The sequence below is a fragment of the Mizuhopecten yessoensis genome, unplaced genomic scaffold (assembly GCF_002113885.1).
Source record: "Mizuhopecten yessoensis strain PY_sf001 unplaced genomic scaffold, ASM211388v2 scaffold11179, whole genome shotgun sequence".
Classification (NCBI taxonomy): Eukaryota; Metazoa; Mollusca; class Bivalvia; order Pectinida; family Pectinidae; genus Mizuhopecten; species Mizuhopecten yessoensis.
This window is the reverse complement of record NW_018408919.1, coordinates 406890-428672: the sequence shown is the minus strand read 5'-3', so window position 1 is coordinate 428672 and position 21783 is coordinate 406890. Positions and strand designations below refer to the sequence as shown.

The following is a 21783-nucleotide window of genomic DNA, read 5'->3' as shown; positions in this document are numbered from 1 at the left end:
TAATGATATATAAGGCTATTAAAGCAATAGAAAAGATTCATAAATGTGTTAACAAATCTAAGAATCTGTTTATCATGTAGTTCCCTTCTAAAAATTCTAAAACATACATTCACATGATCAAGGCTTTCGGAGGACCCTTGATAGTTGTCAATTTCAGAAGTCAAATGACTTTTCCTTGAAATCTGAAAGGTCAAAACACAAACCAAACAGATGTGTCCTTTCAAACCCAAGCGTCAAAGATCATTTTTGGGAGTTAAAAACATACTCTTAAGGATCTGCTGATGTCCTGGTGAAATAGTGCAATTGTTGCAGTTATTGTCTGAATCTGGTATATGTACCATTGATCAGACCACCCCTCATTCAGGAGGTTTGAAAAACGAGCACTAGATGGTGGCGGAATGCTTCCTACGTTAATTTTGATTTTAGAATTCAAAATTATATAGTTCAAACAAAAGCTTTCAAACATATCCAGTCACTTACGGAAGAATTTCCGATCTGTGTAAGAGGAAATCGGATCTTGCACATCTTAACGAGCGATGGCCATTCCATGTGAGCCTGGGCCGAGTATAAAAAACCTCTGACTTCGCTCGTGTCCAACTCTATAGTAACGTTGGCTCTGTAAGCAGAAATGACAAAGGAAAGTGTATTTATTATAAGTATACCATCAACACAGATAGGCATAAAATATTTGTCTTAATGTCTGAACTTTATCTGATGACCTTTTTGCATGAATCCAGGGAATCTTTTAGAGCTTTGGGGACAAGGAAGTTAGTTTTGTTGACTCAATATGGAATCAGCAATACTGACAGAGTTAAGCCGCTGAAATCTTACTCTAAATATGAAGTTATGATCAGTTTACGTAGTTCTTATTCATAGAAACAAAAAAGTCATAACTTCAGTTACTTAATTCAGGTATATTCTCCAATCTTACTGGCAAAATGCAGTTTTTAATATATCAAAATTAATTAATACTGAATGGCTTAATTGGTACCTTTCTTCCTGTATTTCCTATCAGTCCTTTATGAAGTATAATTCGGTAAGCATCAATAAAGTCCAAATATTTCTCACACATTTTTCTTGTTTTAATTTTACAGTTTCTTAGTTGTAACAACCCAAATGGTATATACGACCTAAAAAACAAAATTAGGACATTGTAGACTTTAACACACAGCCAATGGCCAGTGACAATGAATAACTGGACAAGACAGCTCAGTATCTTTTTCATTTTTTCCTCTCCTTTAACTAGTGTACTTACGTATGGAGTCCTGCCTGCTGTATCTTATGCCATTTTTGCTGTAATCTTGTGAAAAAATATTGATCTGTATCTGCAACTTCTTTTTCTAGAGTAAGTCCAAGCAACCACTGATGTCCAGCTGTGGAGGAAAAATACATTGTAAGTCACAGAAAGTCAGTTACTGTGTGACAGATGAAGTCAGAGCAACAACTGATGTCCAGCTGTGGGGGAAAAATACATCGTAAGTCACAGAAAGTCAGTTACAGTGTGATGGATAAAGTCAGAGCAATAACTGATGTCCAGCTGTGGGGGAAAAATACATCATAAGTCACAGAATGTCAGTTACAGTGTGATGGATAAAGTCAGAGCAATAACTGATGTCCAGCTGTGGGGGAAAAATACATCGTAAGTCACAGAAAGTCAGTTACAGTGTGATGGATGAAGTCAGCAACAACTGATGTCCTTCTATGAATTCATAAGTCCAGGAAGAAATTACAAGTTGACATAAAGCTATTCTCTGTTTTAGTGGATACTAATGACCCTCTAATTCATGTACCAACGAAATGGTGATTTTTTGAGAAACCATGAGATTTGTGCCCCACGAAAATATATGATTTCACAGTAGTAGGTCACAGTGTATCAACTGCAGCTGACGGATTTGGTAATTAAAAGTCACATGGGGATGTTGTTGATGAAGCAATTAAACATAGAGATAACAAAATTCAATGATGAATGAAGTACATGTATTTCATAAATCTTTCTATTATGTACTTTTACAAACAGAAAAACTTCATTTATTATACTCCTTTGTTTGATAAATGTTTACAATTATCACCCGTTGGACATTTAAAGGATCGATATCAAGATCAAATTGAAAACCAAGCAACTGAAGTTCAGAGAGTATACATGTTTTATACATATATATTGGAATCTTGTGCCCAACTAGTGATGTTTAACAGGGTACTAATTTACATTTCACAAATTACTTACGAGGAGTGTTTAGCGGCAAGCCCACATAGCAGTCGTCCCCACATTCCTTTTTTGCATCAAAATAAACTCTGCCAACCTGCAACAGGTACCACATGGCAATTGTAATCATACTTACTCAGTTGCTCTTAACTCATTCACCCCTGAAGACACATTTGAACTCTTCCAATTTAAAGGTTGGAATAGTTCATTATGAGATTTTAGGGGTGAACGAGTTAATTTAAGGTACAATTCTTCGCAAAGAAAAATGCAATCATCTTGAAAAAAATATTTATTGCAAGTTAAAGTGTCTCAACAACTTACTACAAACACTTTGTTTTTCACCATTCAATTTAAAAAAACTATGTTCATTATTATTTGATGAACATTACATTTAAGAAATGTTAACCAAGCTTTTTAAACAAATCTGAACCTTTAAAAAAGATAGAGAAGATTCTAAATATTGCAATAAACGTACAATGTATATTGAGTCACCTTTTAGAGCAACATCTAAAATGGCCACCTGCTTTTAATGAAGTACATCAAATGCATAAAAATGTATTTTTTTTTTATAATTTATGATGATTGATGCAACTTGCTTTAGACTTTTTTTTAGTTTTGCTTGTTGTTTGTAATGAATAAGAAGGGAAGGCAAAACTGAAACTACAGTCAAACTCTCATAAATGGAACTTTGAAGATGGGAATTTCTCGGTGTGTCGAACTTTCGGCAAAGTCTATTTTTTTGCATATATGATACTACTGATATTCCATTACTAAATTGAACTTTTATGAGTCAAATTTCTCGCATGCAAACTAGTGTTACTGTATATATACAAATACACATAGAAAAAATCTCTGATTTCTTAAAATCCAATAAACAGGATCTCAAAGATATCAAAAGTTAAACATTTGTGAGGTGAAGTGTCAATGTTTCAAACTTTTCCTGATTGTCCCACAAAGTTCGAAATATCGAAGTTTGACTGTATACGAAAACCTCTAGTGACAAGCCGGTCGAAACTTACTACTGTATTATGTAAAGGTTCCAACACGATCCTGTCAGTGTTGGTGGGTTTGTAATAGAACCTAGGATCCGACGGCTGGAACGACACGCCTGTGACCGTCATGTACTCACGGAATGTACTGTAAATCTGCATTACCCGGTATGGAATATTCCCCTGAAACAGTCAACCACAAAACATTCAAATCTTGTTAACATTAACGTCTTAGGTATTTCCCCATGACTTAAGAGGTTAATATGAAATACTTAATTCATTAACCCTAAAGACGCATTTGAACTCTTCCAATTCAAAGGTTGGAATAGTTCATTATGAAATATAAGGGGCGAATGAGTTAAAAACAAAATGAAACAGTCATTTAGTTAGTTGAAATGCATTTCACATTACTGTATTTCAACACGGACTCCTAAGACATAGTCTTGAGATTTGTGGCTGGTGAATTTTCACAGAGCTATCTTGTAGATCCCGAAAATTTGTATCCTGGAGTTTTCAGCTGATGTATTTTCACATAGCTGACATTTTATTACCTCATTCACCCCTGAAGATACATTTGAGCTCTTCCAATTCAAAGGCTGGAATAGTTCATTATGAAATTTCAGGGGTGATAATTTTTCCAGAACTGATTTCAAATATTATTACTTACAGGGTATGCCTTGTCAAAAACAAGGGACTCTGGTATAAAATGCAGGCTCCCAGCTGCTGTTCTCACAGATACAGGGATCCAGATATCCTACAAAACAAAATCCAGGTTATAAATGGAACAGAGGTCATCATTGTTTTCAATGCCTCCACTATGAGTCGAACCTGGGACCTCTGGTTTACTAGTCTTACACTCTACCCAATGAGCTAAAGAGAAATTCTCCTTAGCTGAGCCGATAGGAAGCGGCTTGTATTTTACCAGGGTGACATAAATTCCGATGTATATACAAACTGGAAATTTATCAATACAATAGGACTGATTTAAAATTCACACTTTCACAAATATTTTAACATTACCAGTTAAATTAATTTCAATTCTGGAATGTAGTCAGTTCTAATTGAACCCCTGGGTTTAAAGCAATCCAAACAGTTAGACTGGTTGTATCAATATTGTTCCTTGACAGAGACTTGGAACTGTGAGATCTACATACATATTACTCCACCTAGTTTTAGCCTGACTAAGAAAAGGTCCCAGCTAAGCTTTCTTAGAATGAATTCTTACTTCAGATGATGCAAGAAAGAATGCAGTAAAATTTGAGCTACCAACAGTTAGACAACAAACAAGTACCTGGAACTGTGTTGTTATAAGCATTTCAGTAGAAAAGTCTCCTTCATAATCAGGGGCTGTTAAATTTAAGCTGAATACTGCAAAATGGTATGGTTTTATTTTAAGCTGCAAAGAAAGCAAAGCAGAATTAATGTTATATCAATAACACAATATGTAATATGCCAACAAATGAAAAAAGTTTCTAAAATTTAAAATAAAATGTTAATATTGAAGAAAGCCACAAACTAAAAAAAGAATTTGGGCCATACGATCCTTACAAGTAGAATATTTGAGATATTGTATACAAATTGAATATTTGAGTTATTGTATGACGGGAAGTTTTTCGCCACAGTTTAATTTTCACCTTTTTTTCACCCTCCGTAGCAAGGGCTTTATCATTTCAGTGAACATTAATGGGTGAAAATTATATTGAGAGAATATGGACTTCACCAGCAAAGGGTTAAAGTTTGACAGGGCAAAAATTACCCATTATAAAATAACCATCATCAATTCTAGGTATAAATTATGACGTAGCACATGACCTTAAGTTTCAGTAATTGCCACCAATAAGATCCTATAATATAGTTTCACCACAACATACCATCACATATGAGACATCTGCAACTTTTAACCGAAGACAAGCACAGTGGTGGATTGGAACAGGAAAGTCATTATTACAAAGGAGTTTCATTAAGACTGCAGAGGACTTACAAAGTTGTAATCCACGTCTGTTGTGTTATGAATTCTGGTCAAGGTTGTACCATTCCCCTTCTCCATCCCTAGAAACTGCACCACTGTACCATTCAGGTCCGGGGTTATCTCCCCTATGTGAACCTACATAAAAAGATGCAATTGGGGTTTCATGAAACTTTTTGTTCAAGGTTATAACCGGAACAAGGACGTAAAGCCCAATCAATCAATCAATCAATCAATCATGAAACTTGCTAAATCAGATAGTCTGAATTACTTTTTAAATCTCTCATTATGTGAAATTCTTGTTGCATTAATTCTTAAAATTGTATTAACAATGTTTTGTAGCAAATTTTCTGACTAATACAGCTGACATGTTGAAAAAAGACTAGTGCATAGCGGATAAAATATTAAGACAAATGGCTCCAGAACTACAAAAGAATTGGACATGTTTTCTCTGCACCCAAATGTACAGATGGAAGACAAACATTCACCTTACCCAAAAAACAAACATTCATCTGACCAAGAAGACAAGCGTCTGATCGGAAGAAGCCATAAACATTCATCACATCCTGATACATAGATGTATACTTACGTCTACAGGGTTATCATTCCTGAGGGTAAAAACCATACTCCTTGTCTCCTGTATGCCCATCGTGCCGAAGTCTAGTTGACCTTTGAACCTCTCTGGTCGATGGGGTATGACCTGGTAAGTCAATTAATCAGTCAGTTTAATAGCAGGTTCAAAACGATCTCTGACAAATAAATTTTCATTTGATCATCATTCTTAAAAATGTACACAACAATGAGAAACCTATGGTCAATTGGAAAGATAAATAAGACATACCTTTATCTTGTCATTGCAGACCACTATTGAGGAGGTAAACAGAACCTACTTTTAGTTCACCATTGTAAACCATTATTGGGGAGGTAAACATAACCTACCTTTAGCTCACTGTTGTAGACCACTAATGGGGAGGTAAACATAACCTACTTTTAGCTTGCCATTGTAGACCACTAATGGGGAGGTAAACATAACCTACCTTTATAGCTCGCCATTGTAGACCACTATTGGGGAGGTAAACGCAACCTACCTTTAGCTCCCCGTTGTAGACCACTATGGGAACGGTGAATGTGGAGGCATTTGTATGTAATGTGAGGTGAGAGTTGAAGTGGAGCTGCGTCTCGTTGGGATGGAACTGCAGCAGGAATGGTACAAGTGTATGCTGTGGCTGTAATGTCACAGGCTCTGTAAAGTTGAGGATCTGCAACACGAAAACAGACGTACAAACACATAGTAAGAGAGTAGAAAACACAGTCTTACAATCACTTGGTACTGGGGAATATGTTTTCAGCCAATCATATTTCATAAACACTGAAACCGAATTTTGTAAATGTCAATCAGGTACTTAACACATTTTTAAAATGTCACTAAATCATTGTGAAAACCTATTTTCACAGGCATATGATATACAATATACCGGGAAATTTTCGCTACAGTTTGATTTTCGTCTTTTTCGTCCTCCGTAATTAAGGCATATTTTACGTTACAGTGAATATAGCTAAACAACATAAGTAGTAATTGAATAGGAAGGGCGAAAGTAACACTGGGTAAAAATTCATATGATGGGTGAAGGACGGAAGTTAGACTGGGTGAAAGTTTTTCAGTTCAAAGTGGGCCGGTTATACTCACAGAAAAGAAGTGTGCTATGTCACTAGGAAGCGTGACGTTATAAATGACTATGGAAAAGTTGAATGTATTGGTGAACATCATGACTCGTGTGATGTTCATCAGGTTCTTGGGACTGAAGAACTGCGAGCTATTGGAGTTGTAAACTAATGACCTGCAAAACAGAAACAAGAGGTCAAGTGTCAGTCTGCTGTCGTCCTTACACATACTGCAAAGGCATGTGGGACCCGCTTTTGCTCTAAGGAAAAGTCTCCATTTTTGGGGGTCTGGTACCTACATTTGCTCTCTATCATTTACTGTGTTTTGGTGAGCTCAGTCCAACTTAATGCATTTCTGTCAATATTCATGAGTTTTACTCTTCACTGAAAAACTGTTACTAAGAACATTGCAAAAAACAGATCCACATGAAAACGAAGACCGTAAAGTATGTTCAAAAAGGTAATTTGCTACACGTTACAGAATATTCGAGAGGTTTTTCTAAAACATAAAATCGATGCCTCTGCTAGGGATCGAACCTAGAACCTTTTGATTCACTAGTCTTACACTGTACCAGTTCAGTTAGAAAGAAATTTTCCATAGAAAAAGTTGGTAGGAAGTGGTTAGTATTTACTATAATGACACATGAAACAGAATAGACCTTCTACATCTCATATACTTCATGAATGGAGGTCAATAGTTACAAATTTCATAATATTTTCTTCTTTTTTTCTCTCTCTCTCTCTCTCTCAATCTTTTATTACATTTCTTTTTTGTGTGTCTATAAGCACAACTGAATGGTGCTTTAAAAGAAGTCTGTGAATGAACTTACCCATGAAGCACAGTAGCTTGGTATGGTAATACAGTTTTCACCTGAGAGTTTTTAGTTTTCACTATAATTTTTCCTGACCACTGTTTTGGATGTAGAGCTCTTGCAGCTGAAATAAAAATAAAAAATACATTTCAGAACATATAAATCTATGGATAAATGATATACCAGAGAAAAAGAACTAGGCTGTTCGAAAGCCGACACTCAAGGAAACATGTTAACATCCTGACAAATTTGTCCAGAAGTTCTATGCCACAAAACTAGTAACATTTCTTTAATGGAAGGTACTTTGGACTTAGTAATTGCAGTTTTGAAAAATCAAAAAACAACTCAATACATTTGGAAACACAAAGAATAGTTGTGAACTGTTTTATACTACTAAAGGGAGATAACTCTGACACAAATCATGGGTAAACTGTGTAGGAATCATACTGCCTTAAGGGATGAATTAAAAGAGTCTACAAGGTTTTTGTACGAAATTGCATTTCTCTTTAATGAAAGTAAAAAATTTAAAAATTGATTACTTTAAATAGAAAATGTTCATGGTGTAGAAATGTTAATGCTAAATATCCACGCGCAAATATTTATTAATAGATTATAATGATTATAGATACATAGATAAATGAACCATTGCCGTGCCAAAGAATGTCAACATCCCAATTTGTTTAAAAGAGTCACAACTTGAACATTTCCACACGCAAACTTTTACGCTTTTACAGAATTTAACAACCAAACACACAAATATCAAAATCTATTTGGAAAAAAACCCACTATAGTATTATCAGGGGACTAATAAAGAAGCTATGATATGGTTTGGTCCAGGATATTGCTAGCAGTATCACACATATAAAACATTAGGTATCAGACATGCGAAACAACCAATATCACAGACAAGTCTATGATAAAGTCAATTATGCATGATCCGGCACCAAGGTGATCAAGTAGTCAAATTTTTCATGGGTCCGTACATTTTTAATGACACCTTATAGACAATGAAATATCATTCAGCAAAACCTCTTATGTCTGAAACGGTCGCACTTCAGTGTAATAACATAAATTATGCAGTGCCATCACAAACGTGAGATTCTGCATGCCTGATTCTGTATCAATAGATGATGGCTTATTTACCAAGTGTTGTTAACTTATGTCAGAATTCAGTTTTATCATAAAAATAATTGCTATCCATTGAAATATTTGAAATTGGTAACAAAACCAGTTTTAAAAAGATTAATAATCAAACTCCAAGGTAACAAAAAACCAAGCATTGAAAACAATGAAAAATTTGCATGAAAACTAATTTTGAAAATTCAAAGTATGATCTGGTTAAGTTTGCAAGTTTCCCTAAGATTTTATCTTTCCTTGTCATACACTGACAAAAAACAAAAACAAAATCATCAAATAGAATTGCAGGCTTATATAACAAGGTTTACAAAGATACTATCAGCTCATGGCAGATCAGTCAAGCATGCAGATGTAGGTATATTATATAATCAACAAAGACCCTTATGTCAGATACACATCACAGATGTATTGTCAAGTTTCTGTTCCGATGATATATAATGTAAGAAATCTGATACAGTGTCTAGCTTCACCTTACTTACTGGTGGAGCCTAAGCATTTCAATACAAAATGAATACACAACAATCTTCACAATCTTAGGGCTTTTAAACTGTTTTGGGACATAAAACATTGAGAACTAATAACTTTTCATGAATTTCTTAAGACACAGAGGCATCTACTTAAGAGTGGGGGTGGAGAGTCAAAAGGATCCTAAATGAGTATCCATTTTATATAAGATCATAAAAAATGTCCAGAACTTTTTGTTTATACAAAGATTTGACTGACTGGAATTTAACTCAAGATCCTTTTATAAAGTTGCCGATACACATGAGCATGCACGTCAAAACTTCAAGCGTTCCAGTTTAAATATGTCTGAATCCCAATGTTAAATGTGCCAGCGTTATATGTCTGAATAAATCTCAACTTTAAATTTGCCAGCATAACCATGTCTGAATGAATCTCAACGTTAAATTTGCCAGCATAAATATGTCTGAACGAGTCTAACCTTTAAATGTGACAGCATAAATATGTCTGAATGAGTCTAACCTTTAAATGTGCCAGCATAAATATGTCTGAATGAGTCTAACCTTTAACTGTGACAGCAGAAATATGTCTGAATGAATCACAACTTTAAATTTGCCAGCGTAACCATGTCTGAATGAATCTCAACTTTAAATGTGCCAGCATAAATATATCTGGATAAATCTCAACTTTAAATGTGCCAGCGTAAATATGTCTGAATAAATCTCAACTTTAAATGTGCCAGCGTAAATGTGTCTGAATGAGTCTAACCTTTAAATGTGACAGCATAAATATGTCTGAATGATTCTCAACTTTAAATTTGCCAGTGTAAATGTGTCTGAACGAGTCTAATCTTCGAATGTTCCAATTTAAATATGTCTGAATGAATCTCAACTTTAAATTTGCCAGTGTAAATATGTCTAAACAAGTCTCACCTTTAAATGTTCCAATTTAAATATGTCTGAACGAATCTCACCTTTAAATGTTCCAATTTAAATATGTCTGAACGAATCTCACCTTTAAATGTTATCTGTGCCACTGGCGTGTGTCTGATTATATCTGGCTGTAGTCGGATGGGCCGAAATTCTATAGAAATAGCGTTGTTTGGAGGAGATACTGTGATACCCTGCAAAAAGGAAAACACAATTCATATTATACCAACATGTGGCGACATCAATTCTTTCCAGAAACACAAATCATACTATTTACTTTTGAATTTTCATATCTGACAGAAATACAGAAAACTTCATATAAGTTTTAAAATATCAACAATAAATTTATTTTACCACAATTGTGAAACAAGTTATTTCAACTTATATAAATCACTCTTGTTGGCCCTGATGTTAGTGCACAGGGGGTCTTTTTGTGGTAGAAAATCAAAGTATCTTGAGAAAACCCAGGTGTTTGGCAGGTGATCCCATACCTTTTCACATCCGATCAAGGAATTGGACCCCTGCTGCCTTGGTGAAAGGTAAGTGCACTATCCACTGTGCCACCCAACCACCATATAAATTTAACCATGCTTTTCTGCTTAATTGATTGATGCGTAGACTTACTGTAACGTGTAAAGGTTTTGGGCCGGTGTTGACAAGGCTAAGTTGTATAGTGGTCGGCTCGTCCAGTGTTCGGAGAATACCAAAGTCTATCAATTCTAAGGGAGAATAGATACCAGGAACTAAAAGTAAACAAAACATATAATAAGTACCATTCATAAAAATATCTAACCCTTTCACCTCTGTGTAACTTCAGTAGACCCCACTGTGCATTGATCTGGAGGAGTTCATTATTGTCTGCAGGGGTGAAAGGGTTAAAACAGACTCAGGTATATATACGACTCGCTATCATCAAAATAGTATGATATTGTGTATATTACCAATGATAAGTCCATGGCTCGATGTTAAGCCTGTCCCAGCGTTAAATAGATATTACATGTATGTGTCATACCTGGCAATAAAGGAGTGTATATATGTATCTTTTCTTTGTTGTTCGTACCTGTATTTTAACCCATTATTGCGTAAACTACTGTCATCAGGGTCTTGAAAAAAGGAGGTTACTCCAAAAATTAGACTAAACTATTTTGACTGTACTGCAAGATATCACTGAAATGCCCAGTAAATTAAGACAAATTCATCTGCAAGCCCAAAGCTTGTTCCTTTTACCTTGCCATTACAACATGTTTAATACGTACATTGTTTATGTAAGAAGTTAAAACTTTGATATTACATATTACCAAACTGATGAATCTTATTGAAGATATTTGAACGACCTTGTCTTAACCCAACACCTGTGAGTCCGTCGAAGATCCCGGGCGTTTACTGACCTGACGACACCTCCACCTCCACGGGAAGTATGAGGAGTCGACTGTTTTGTTCCTGGTTGGTTTTTATTCGGATGAAGGCTGTATGGTTGTTCTCAACCCTCCCTATGAAGTTGGCCTTCATAACTGCTTTGGTCTCATACGGAGGGATCTCCTACAACAAAACAACATATAAACATTTTAACCATTTATTTACTATGTAGTATTAATCACTTTCTGCATAAATTTATTTTTGTTAATGTTCTTCAAATGACATATTCGGGACAATTCAAGTCCCAGATGATAAGACATCATCTATGTTTCTCTGTTTAACTGTCACTGATAAATAATTACAAAATGGTTAAATTCTTTGTTGTCTTTCCTCAAAAGCTAATGTCAAAAAAATATCTCTTTCACAAAACCTACGTAATTTACAATATTCAGGCTCCAATATAACTTCAATGTGGCAAATCAAAACGGAGGAATACAATATTTTTGATACCTTCAATAGTCACAGAAATAGATTTCACAAGTCTTCAAAAAAAGAATCCAGCTTATTGCATTTTCTTAACATATTGTGACATTAACTCATTACCCTAGTGTAACCAGATTTATTACCTGGACCGTTTTCGAGTGGTACGACATGAAATTATCAGTAGTACGACCTTGACCTATTTCCTGTGGTATGACCTTGAACCATATCCCTGTGATGTGGCCTTGATCTATTAATGAGGTGACCATGACCTATTTCTTGTGGTGTGATTTTTTTTAATAATTTACCTGTGATGTAGCCTTGATCTATTAATGAGGTGACTATGACCTATTTCTTGTGGTGTGATTTTTTTTTAATAATTTACCTGTGATGTAGCCTTAACTATCATTGGTTGACCTTGACCTATTTCTTGTGGTGTGACCATTTTTAAATTTCGTTAATGTGGCCTTGAACTCTCAATGGGGTGACCTTGACCTCTTTTCTATGGTGTGACCTTAACCATCTATCCTTATAGTGTACATACCCATAAATTCTTTGGTGCTTCTAACTCCCCTGTAGGTAACTCGAGATGTAAGTCACCTTCACTGGAAAACATTTCTAAAACCTGCAAAAAATAACAAACATCATAATACGACCCACTAATAAGGACTTGTTAGTCACGATCAGGTTATGAATGTTGTCCAGCCAGTATCAATATATCACCCTGTCAGTGACTTTTTGTGCCTAGTTGTACACCCAAAATACAGGCTGCTTCCCCAAGCAAAAACCCATAATGAAGAAAATTCGAAGAATATCGTCCCAAATTCAATGAAAATACTGCGACATTTTCCCAATTCCTGTAGTAACAGGTTGTAGTAACATTTAAGAAGAAAAAACACTGCCTCTGGAAGACCTACTAATTGGGTGCTTAACGCAGGTGGTCTCTTAATGCAGGTTAAGTTCATATCATATATGAAAAGAGGTCTAATAAAAAGAGGTGGTCACTTAAGCAGGTCTGACCGTTATCATTGTTTCGTTATAAACCTGAAGTAATACCATAACATTCAAGGACTTGCAGCCATAGACAACCGACTGGGACTCCTTTACTTAATATTATATGAGGCAAGAAAGTTAATTATCTATATCTTACAAATTATTTTTCCCATAAAAAACCCACCAAGTGTTTAATAACCTGCGACTTCAGTTTAGCCATAAAATTCCATCCAATTTCTAGGTAATCAGGTGTATTGCTTTAACATACCAAATGGGTCATTACACTAGACAGGTATAAACTGGATAGGTACATCTCGTCAACTCACCTGTAACATTGATGAATGAGGATTATGCATTTGTATCACAGGTGAAAAACTACTGTTGAGTGGAACTTTTGCTCCTAAATAAGGTCGTAACCTGTACGGGTTGGGGATGCCGACGCCAAATACCTATAAATAGAACAATGCAACGTTACTTCATGTTTACAATCGGATATCCACATCAACTTGTAATTATGGTCAAACATGTCTGTTATGCAAGATATGTGAGCAGTGACAAATTTGAAAATGTATTTGTGTTTTAAGTTAATGTACTTGATGCGTGGTATGGGGGGTGGGGGGCGGGGGGCTAATTTAAGAAATTATAAAAATCACCAAACATATTTCAGGTCCTTTTACTAAAAAGATGGGATTTAAATTTGGTTTTTAAAACCTGCCTTTCAAGTAGAGAGGGTATATATGTATAAATAGAACAATGCAACATAGGGGTAGGGGGTTAGAGAGGTCCTGAAACATACATATTTGTTTTGGTCTTGTGGAAATGTAGTTACATGTTACATAAATATACTTAAATGGTACAATACTACACTTAAGGTGTACTTACATGGTATGTTACTGGCCCCTGCGAGGTGTGTATGTATAATGTATTTTCTGCATTTCCTTCCTGTCTGGCTAAAAATACAACATCAAATGTGGTATTGCCTCCCGGCGGAACTGTCTGGAAACGAGAAAAAAATAAAATCACATTAAACACCAAGTCTTTATCTGGTCTGACTGCAGCTAGGCAGCAACAGCAGGATTTTTTTTCAGTTTTTCCTCAGTATTTTGGGAATTGCTCATTTCCTTTATCTTGAAAAAGACTACTGTATCTAAAATTGCTTGCACCATTTTTCTCTTGATGAACAATAAAAAAAACCCACTAATATCTAAAGTCCTTTACAGAAAGCATTTATAAGGAGTTTTAGGAATTCGGCTGGAAATAAAAACTAGTCAAAGGAATTTTCATTTTTGCTGGGTTTTTTTCAAGAGTCATAAGTTTGGTATATGAAAAGGAACTATAACGCTTTATATGTCTTTTAAATAGTGAAATACTTTGCCAAAAATCAGCGGTAACAAATTTTGTAAAGATGGTTGCAATTCCCCAAAACATACAATACTTTCTATACATACATTAATTTATCTATGTCTATAACAACAGGGATGGTAATAATATCAAATACGGTATTTGTTTCAGTGTAAAGTTTAACGTTGTATCCTTGTTCTTCCTTATCAAAATGCTACTTGTTCTATGTGACCCAAGACAGGGAAAGTGAAAGTAGCCTTCTAGGGCTATAAATAGCCTCCTTATCTAGGAGATAGATGTTATGCAGTGCTGTATGATTATATTCCACTGAGATTGCTCACGTTTCTAGCTGTCTGTGATCGCCTGTCACATTTGATTAAAGTACGATCACGTTACAGTTTCCCATGCCTTATCCAGAACTGATACCTAGCTATAGCCAGTCCATAAAATGTGGACTCTCTAATGCACATCGTAGTGACTTTTGAATAGGGGCTACAATGGACATTTTATGCAGCAAAATTGCTTGCACCATTTTTCTCTTAATCATTTTTTTTTTTTTAAAGCATTTACAATTTTCTGAAGTCCTTTGCATAAAGCATTTATAAGGATACATTTATTATTAGTTATTAAACATCAAAAATCTAGATTTTCATCAAGTTGAGGAAAAAAAGTTGCAATAAATGTAAACACTAAGGTCAGGGAATGGTATTGTACATTCATACTTATATTTTTACTCAGTGTTGACGACACAAAATTAATTGAAATCTACATGCTGATATAACCATTTCACAAAATCAAAGTGCCGAGTGCACTCAGGGATGCTGTGTATGAAGGATTCAAATAATGGAATAAAGGAGGTGGTATATCAGTACAGAATGGCAGTAAATAATAAAGAACATGTTGTTGAGTAAGGGTCATAATAGCCCATCCCTTAATCATAATTTTCAATATATATAAAGGCCTAGCGGACGATCTGAACAATTTATGTTTTTATTCTATATATATATATATATATATATATAACAAGCAGAGTATTGCTAAAACAATATAGGTCCCTTACTGGCTACCATTAGCAGTATAACAAGAGATCCTAGAAGGATATTGGCGCCCACCGTTGTACCATCTTCATTAGTTCGATCTTTTCTCTTCTTTCCTCTAATCTGTTTGATCGAGTCATGTTAACAGTAAATGCACCTTGAGGTAACTTTTGATCTAAACTTAATACTGATGTGTAAGAAAGCCAACCTTCAAAGTGAGTTTGTCATTTCATATATTTACTAGGACAGTACTTAATGTGAAAGAAATAGAATCGATCATTGCAATATGAGAAAGATCTTGTTTAGTTTTTAGTCTCAAATTAACTATTATGGTCCTTCAATAGTTTTTCAAATCGATGGAAATCCTTCAGGGAATGAAGCTGCTACAGCGCAGACCATGATCTTTTAAAAATAGTAACAGTGACCTTGACCAGACAACCCTGCAAACCGAAATTGTCCCGTAAGATTATGGGAAAGTTTACGATTAAATAAAATAAAAAAATAAAAATGTTATATAGATAATATAAATAATTATGATATTATTATTACGATTTGTTATTATCATGATTAATTATACAAAAAATTAAAACGAGATTGTATTATTTCCAGTGCGTGTAATCACAGACTTATGCGATTCCCTTGCGTATCTCTCCTTCTCTCGATATTGTACCGAAGGTTAAAGACCTATAAAATTATTCAGTTTCTGGTAAATGTGAATAATATGTATATACGGTTTTAATTTTTGATGTTCAATATGCTACTTGTATTATACTAATTGGGCCATTATCTAGAGACGGTATTTTGGGAAGCTATCTACAAACTCGTTAGGCACAGCTGCTGTCGCATTTGGGGAGCTATCTATAAACTAGTTAGGCACAGCTGCTGACAGCTACTTTAGTATAAGTCAACATTCTCTTTCACTTGGAGACTTTCCATTGAGACAAAGAGAACACGAAGCCTACTTTATCAAGGACAGTTATCAAACAGTCGTTCAACAAGTCGCGAGCATGAAACTACACAATGATGGACAAGGGGAAACAACTCTTACACACACACACTTTAGAGTTTTGGAATACGAGGCGTAGTAATTTGAACCAAATATAGGTCGGAACTTTCACTGATTAAAAACGCCACTGTTAAAGATCTTTACATATTTTCTTTGATTTTTTTTGTCTTATACAGATATATTTTGCCATATTATATATGGCATTGATCATATCATGAAATAATGAACACATTATCTAAAGATCTTGTTGGGTTTTTTTGTGAAGAAATTATTCGGTCCAAAAAGCGTAGTAATTCGAGATTGATATAGTTCATGATGCTCACTAAAAAAACTGGCTTTTACGTAAAATTTTAACTTTTTTCTTTGATTAATTAATTGTTTTCATATGTATTTCTTCATTTTGTAGCATTAATCATACCATGAAATAATCAAGACAGCATTTAAAGATCATCCGCGGAAGAAGAAAGTCTGTTGTTTGGTTTTGATTTGCCCAGGCTTGGCGAGGTTCGCTATGAATGCTGTACACAGCATCCAAAAAGTTTATCATCATTATTCCAAGAAATTTTAAATCAATTTCACAAAATAAATGAATTGCCATTCACTTTTTTGCATTTGTAAATGTATTGTATACCAGATTTTTTTTACCACAGTTTACATGGCCTTTTTTTGCCGTCCGTAATGAGGGCAAATTTATCACGACAGTCAAATGAAGTACACAACATACCATAAATATAGCAATAATATGTGTAAACGGCGAAATTAAAACTGCCTGAAAACAGATTCTACCAGTGAAGGGCAAACATTTTACTTGGCGAAAGTTTCCCGTTATACAGTATTCACAAAAACAAATATTGACAAAAACAGATCTTTTACTAATTGTTTGGTCAGATTTATACAATTCTCAATCATACTTACTTTATCTTGAAAAAATGAACAATGAAAATGCACCGTGCTGCCAGATATTGACAGGAGATGCAAAGAATGTTTTGGGTCTGTATTTTGAATAACGACCTGTTCCATCTGTGGCATTCCTACTGATCTGAAAATACAAAAGTAAATCAGGGGTTAATTGGTGCAATTAAATTCAGGGTCAATCAGTGCACAATACAGGTCAACCGGTACATTATATTACCGGTAACTCATTCGACCCTACATATTTAATCTGGACTTGCCCAGTCTTTGATTTGGTAGGGTTCAAATGTGACTTAAGGGGGTAAATGGGTTAAGGTTAAGGGTACTCCTGCATCAGTTATCATCACAAAGGAGAGTTCCACTCAAGACTTCTTTTTCCACTAGGAGGAAGCACCAAAATGGTTTTATGGCTTGGAGTCACTTCCCTTTGGAAGTTTTTCGTATACTTTGTGGTCTAATTGGACACTGATTTTGATGCTTTGCTTGCACTACTTGTATAATTAATTCCTGTATGGCAACACCGGTAAAATGTAGACTTCGTTAAGCAAATGTTCCAACTTTGACCCCTGTACCTTTCTTCACTTCTTTAAGATTTCTGTTTTCGAACACTTAATTGTTGAACAACTGCAACTCTGTCAAATGCATAGCAACATGCAATTTTTATGAAATATTTCTTTTGAAAAGGACTTATACAGTAGTGACAGTGGTAATTATACACATTTAACTTGTCAGTACCCTTTACCTTATAAGGTCAATAAGTACAAATATCGGTCAATGGGTTAACATTCCAGGTTAACGCGTGCTAAAGTCTTTTGTTAATCCAAGTATATCCTAAATTATTATTTATTTATCCTAGATTATAGATAAAACAATTTCTTCATGAGTTTATTTTTCCATATGTTATAATTATATAACGATATAATTTTTTCTTTTCTTTTAAAACTGTCAGGTCGCTATTGATTGTGACATTCAATTTAACAAAACCAATCTATAGATTATTACACTGCGCAAACATGCCAGTCTGGATATATCGGTTTCCAAACAAATGTCTGGAATACCTAGTAATCAAATTTCTGTACAATGTACAAGAGTGATCCCTTATTTCCTAAACATTTATGTCTGGAAGACGCAAGGGTTCCAGGGATTAACATGATTTAAAAGTACATTTTTTCTTCCACAGTAAACAACAGCAGCACTTTCAATAGATTTTAGAAGTTGAACGCATCGTAGAACAAAACACTTGAAAGACCTAGTGTTATACATTTATTGCCCTTGCAGTTGGGAAACATGATTCTTTGTTTCTCCGAAGTTAGCCATGTTTTACCCAAGAGGCTGAAATGTGATTAATTAATAGGGGAGAAACAAAGAATCATGATTCCCTACTGCAAAGGCAATCAATAAAAATCAAATAAAAATCAAACAATCAAAAACAATAACACAATAGCAGAGATTATCAGGTTGGCATGCTTTTGTTGTCATCTGCTTCCGTCATTCCATATGATTTGGGAAACTCGAGTGTGTGAGGGCGACATGATGTATTATTGCCCCATCATGTGACCAGTATTGTCCAATCAATAAATATTGGTGCATTCTACCTATAGCCCACAAGTGTCAATATATTCAGTCTATCATCTGTTTAAATTCATAGTCAGCACTTGTGTTAATTTGACAGTGGTAATCTATACATATAATGACCAAATAATTTCTTTTTATTTGATCCTCTAAGAATGTATTTCATTTCTTTCAATTCAAGACCAAACCAAAAACAAAATGACCAGCTTTATCATTATCATAAGATGCTGATTTATCCAGTTCAGTATCAAAGTACAAAATTAACCATTAAATTTTACAATATATGGATATACTAAAAAAAACTGTTACAGCCCAAGCAATGTGAAACTTCCTTACATTTACGATATCAAAATCATCAGGTTTTTTTTTTTTATAATTTAATTGAAACAAAAAATGGTAGGTCTTAATGCGCTATGATTACAATGTAGGCTCGAACACCTGTGCTACATGTCGGTATAATATTGTCACAGCAAAAAAACATCACGAACCAAATAAGTTTAGTACTTGTTTAGCACTTTGGGGATTTAGAAAATTAGCATTCGTATTTGAAATCAATAATTGTTCCGTACAACACATTGAAGCGTTGTTATGGTAACCCCCCGTTGTTATGAACGATTCGGAACGACACATTTGAAAATGGAAACTGTAGCCCGTAGTGTTTCGAGTGACGCTGTCGACAAATGCTGAATACTGCCCTAGTGTCGTTATTGGATCAAAATGCCAGCTGATTCGCCTCACAGCCACACACATGCCTAAACTTTAAGAAAAACGATTCACAGATAATTGATTAGTCAGTCTAATCGTCCTATTGTAACAACTATCTTCAACGAGCAGCCTTTGTCTATAATCTATCTACAACTAGTTGAGGTCACTTCAATATAAACACTGCCGGGAGCAGAAAACGGCCATTCCATTAAGGAAAAAATAAATATACCCATTTCTCAGTATAAATGTAAAACCTCGCAAAACTGTCACCATTTGTCAGTAAAATCGGTTATAATGTGACTTTTTGTCAGTAAAACCTTGTTATAGTGTCACTGTGTCAATAAAACCTTGTTATACTGTCACTATTTGTCAGTAAAACTTTGTTATACTGCCAACATTTGTCAGTAATACGTTGCTATACTGCCACTTTTTGTCACTGAACTTGTCATACTGTCACATTCCCCACCCCCAAATTCTTCGCATGTAAAAGACATAAAATACACAAGAGATTTGGCAAAAAGAATGAGTGGTATATAAATGTAAAGGGTACTGGCAGTTGCCACTTTCTGAGAAGGCAAAGAATTATATAGAGAATTATACATGCCTTTTTCCATATCACACCCAGTATCAACCGGAGGCTGCATTATCAGCCCAAGGGCCAAAGGCCCGAGGGCTGATATTGGCCAAGGATTGATACTGGGTGTGATATGGAAAAAGGTGTGTTTTATTCTGTGTATTACATACTTACTAATAAAAACTACAATCTTATGATTTATTATTATTTTTGAAATATTGAAAAATGATTTTTTTTCCAAAAGGGGTGTGATATGGGTTTTGCGGACTGATACAGGTTTTGGGGTGTGATACGGAGGGGGCTGATACGGGTTTTGGGGTGTGATACAGCGAGGGCTGATATGGGTTAGAGCAATTGTGTTATATCGCATATACAAACAAGAGGCCCAGAGGGCCTGTATTGCTCACCTGGATACCTAAGCAATCATGGCAAACTATTCTCCAAATGAGATCAAGGGAATATGCCAGACCCCAAGGCCAATCCTTGTAGCATAGCTGTATTAGATTTTTCATGCCCAGCAATTTTATGTATGGTTATGAGGTGGGGATCTCAACTGTTTCCAAGCTTTGACTCAGAAACTAGGTCCCTAGAGTTGTGGCCAGACCCCCCGATCAATTCTAATATCATGACTGCATTTGTCTCTTTATGCACAGCATTTTAGTTTTGGGGTGGGGATCTCAACCGTTTCAATGTTATGACCCAGGGGCCAAGTCTGCAAGGGTGGGGCAGACCCTGGGATCAATTCTAATATCATGACTGCATTCGTCTTTTTATGCCCAACAATTGTATATATAGTTTTGGGGTGGGGATATTAACCATTTCAAAGTTATGACCCAGGGGTTAAGTCTCCAAGGGTGGGGCAGTCCCCAAGGCCAACCTGGAAGCATATGTGCAATCATCTCTTTATACTCAGCAATTGTATATATACGGTTATAGGGTGGGGCTCTCAACTGTTTCCAAGCTGTGACTAAGAAACTAGGTCCCTAGGGGTTCGGTCAGACCCCAGGGTCTATTCTGATATCATGATTGCATTCGTCTCTTTATGCCCAGCATTTGTATATATAGTTTTGGGGTGGGGATCTCAACCGTTTTAAAGTTATGGCCCAGGGACTATGTCTCCAAGGGTGGGGCCAGACCCTAGGGACATCCTGGAAGCAAATGTGCATGCTTCTCTTTATACTCAACAATTGTATATATGGTTATATGGTGGAGATCTCAACCATTTCCAAGTAATACATTTTATTGGCCCCACCCCTTAGCCCGGGGGGGCAGCCCCACCATTTGTACAATTTTGAATCCCTGCCTCCCATGAATACTTCCGACCAAATATGATCAATATCCATGGCATAGTTCTACAGAAGGAGTCGTTTGTAGCAATATAGCCAAATTGCCCCCTTTTGGCCCCGCCCCTTAGCCCCCTGGGGAGTCAGCCCCACCATTTGTACAAATTTGTACAACCTAGGGATGCTTCCAGTCAAATATGGTTGAAATCCACTTCTTAATTCCAGAGAAGAAGTCGCTTAAAGCAGTATAGCCAAATACCCTTTTTTGCTCTGCCCCTCAGCCCCCTGGGGGGTCAGCTACACCATTTGTACAATTTTAAATCCCTGCCTCCAAGGAATGCTTTTGATCAAATATGATCGATAT

At 35.5% G+C, this 21783-nt stretch overlaps 1 protein-coding gene across 4 annotated transcripts in view; it reads right to left on the bottom strand.

Annotated features, from left to right (window-relative positions):
* Positions 1–21783, bottom strand: part of LOC110440321 (transmembrane protein 131-like) — a 68989-nt gene that overhangs the window by 19055 nt on the left and 28151 nt on the right. For all 4 annotated transcript variants that reach the window (XM_021483309.1, XM_021483310.1, XM_021483311.1 and 1 more), the window contains exons 5-22: positions 17289–17412; positions 13872–13985; positions 13316–13438; positions 12541–12621; positions 11549–11699; positions 10785–10903; positions 10246–10354; positions 7651–7756; positions 6846–6996; positions 6247–6417; positions 5748–5858; positions 5174–5296; positions 4484–4588; positions 3860–3946; positions 3223–3375; positions 2225–2300; positions 1256–1373; positions 481–616 (exon numbers count right to left, since the gene is read on the bottom strand). In XM_021483309.1, the coding sequence (XP_021338984.1) occupies positions 481–616; positions 1256–1373; positions 2225–2300; positions 3223–3375; positions 3860–3946; positions 4484–4588; positions 5174–5296; positions 5748–5858; positions 6247–6417; positions 6846–6996; positions 7651–7756; positions 10246–10354; positions 10785–10903; positions 11549–11699; positions 12541–12621; positions 13316–13438; positions 13872–13985; positions 17289–17412 (2158 nt within the window). The remainder of the gene's footprint in view (positions 1–480; positions 617–1255; positions 1374–2224; positions 2301–3222; positions 3376–3859; positions 3947–4483; positions 4589–5173; positions 5297–5747; positions 5859–6246; positions 6418–6845; positions 6997–7650; positions 7757–10245; positions 10355–10784; positions 10904–11548; positions 11700–12540; positions 12622–13315; positions 13439–13871; positions 13986–17288; positions 17413–21783) is intronic.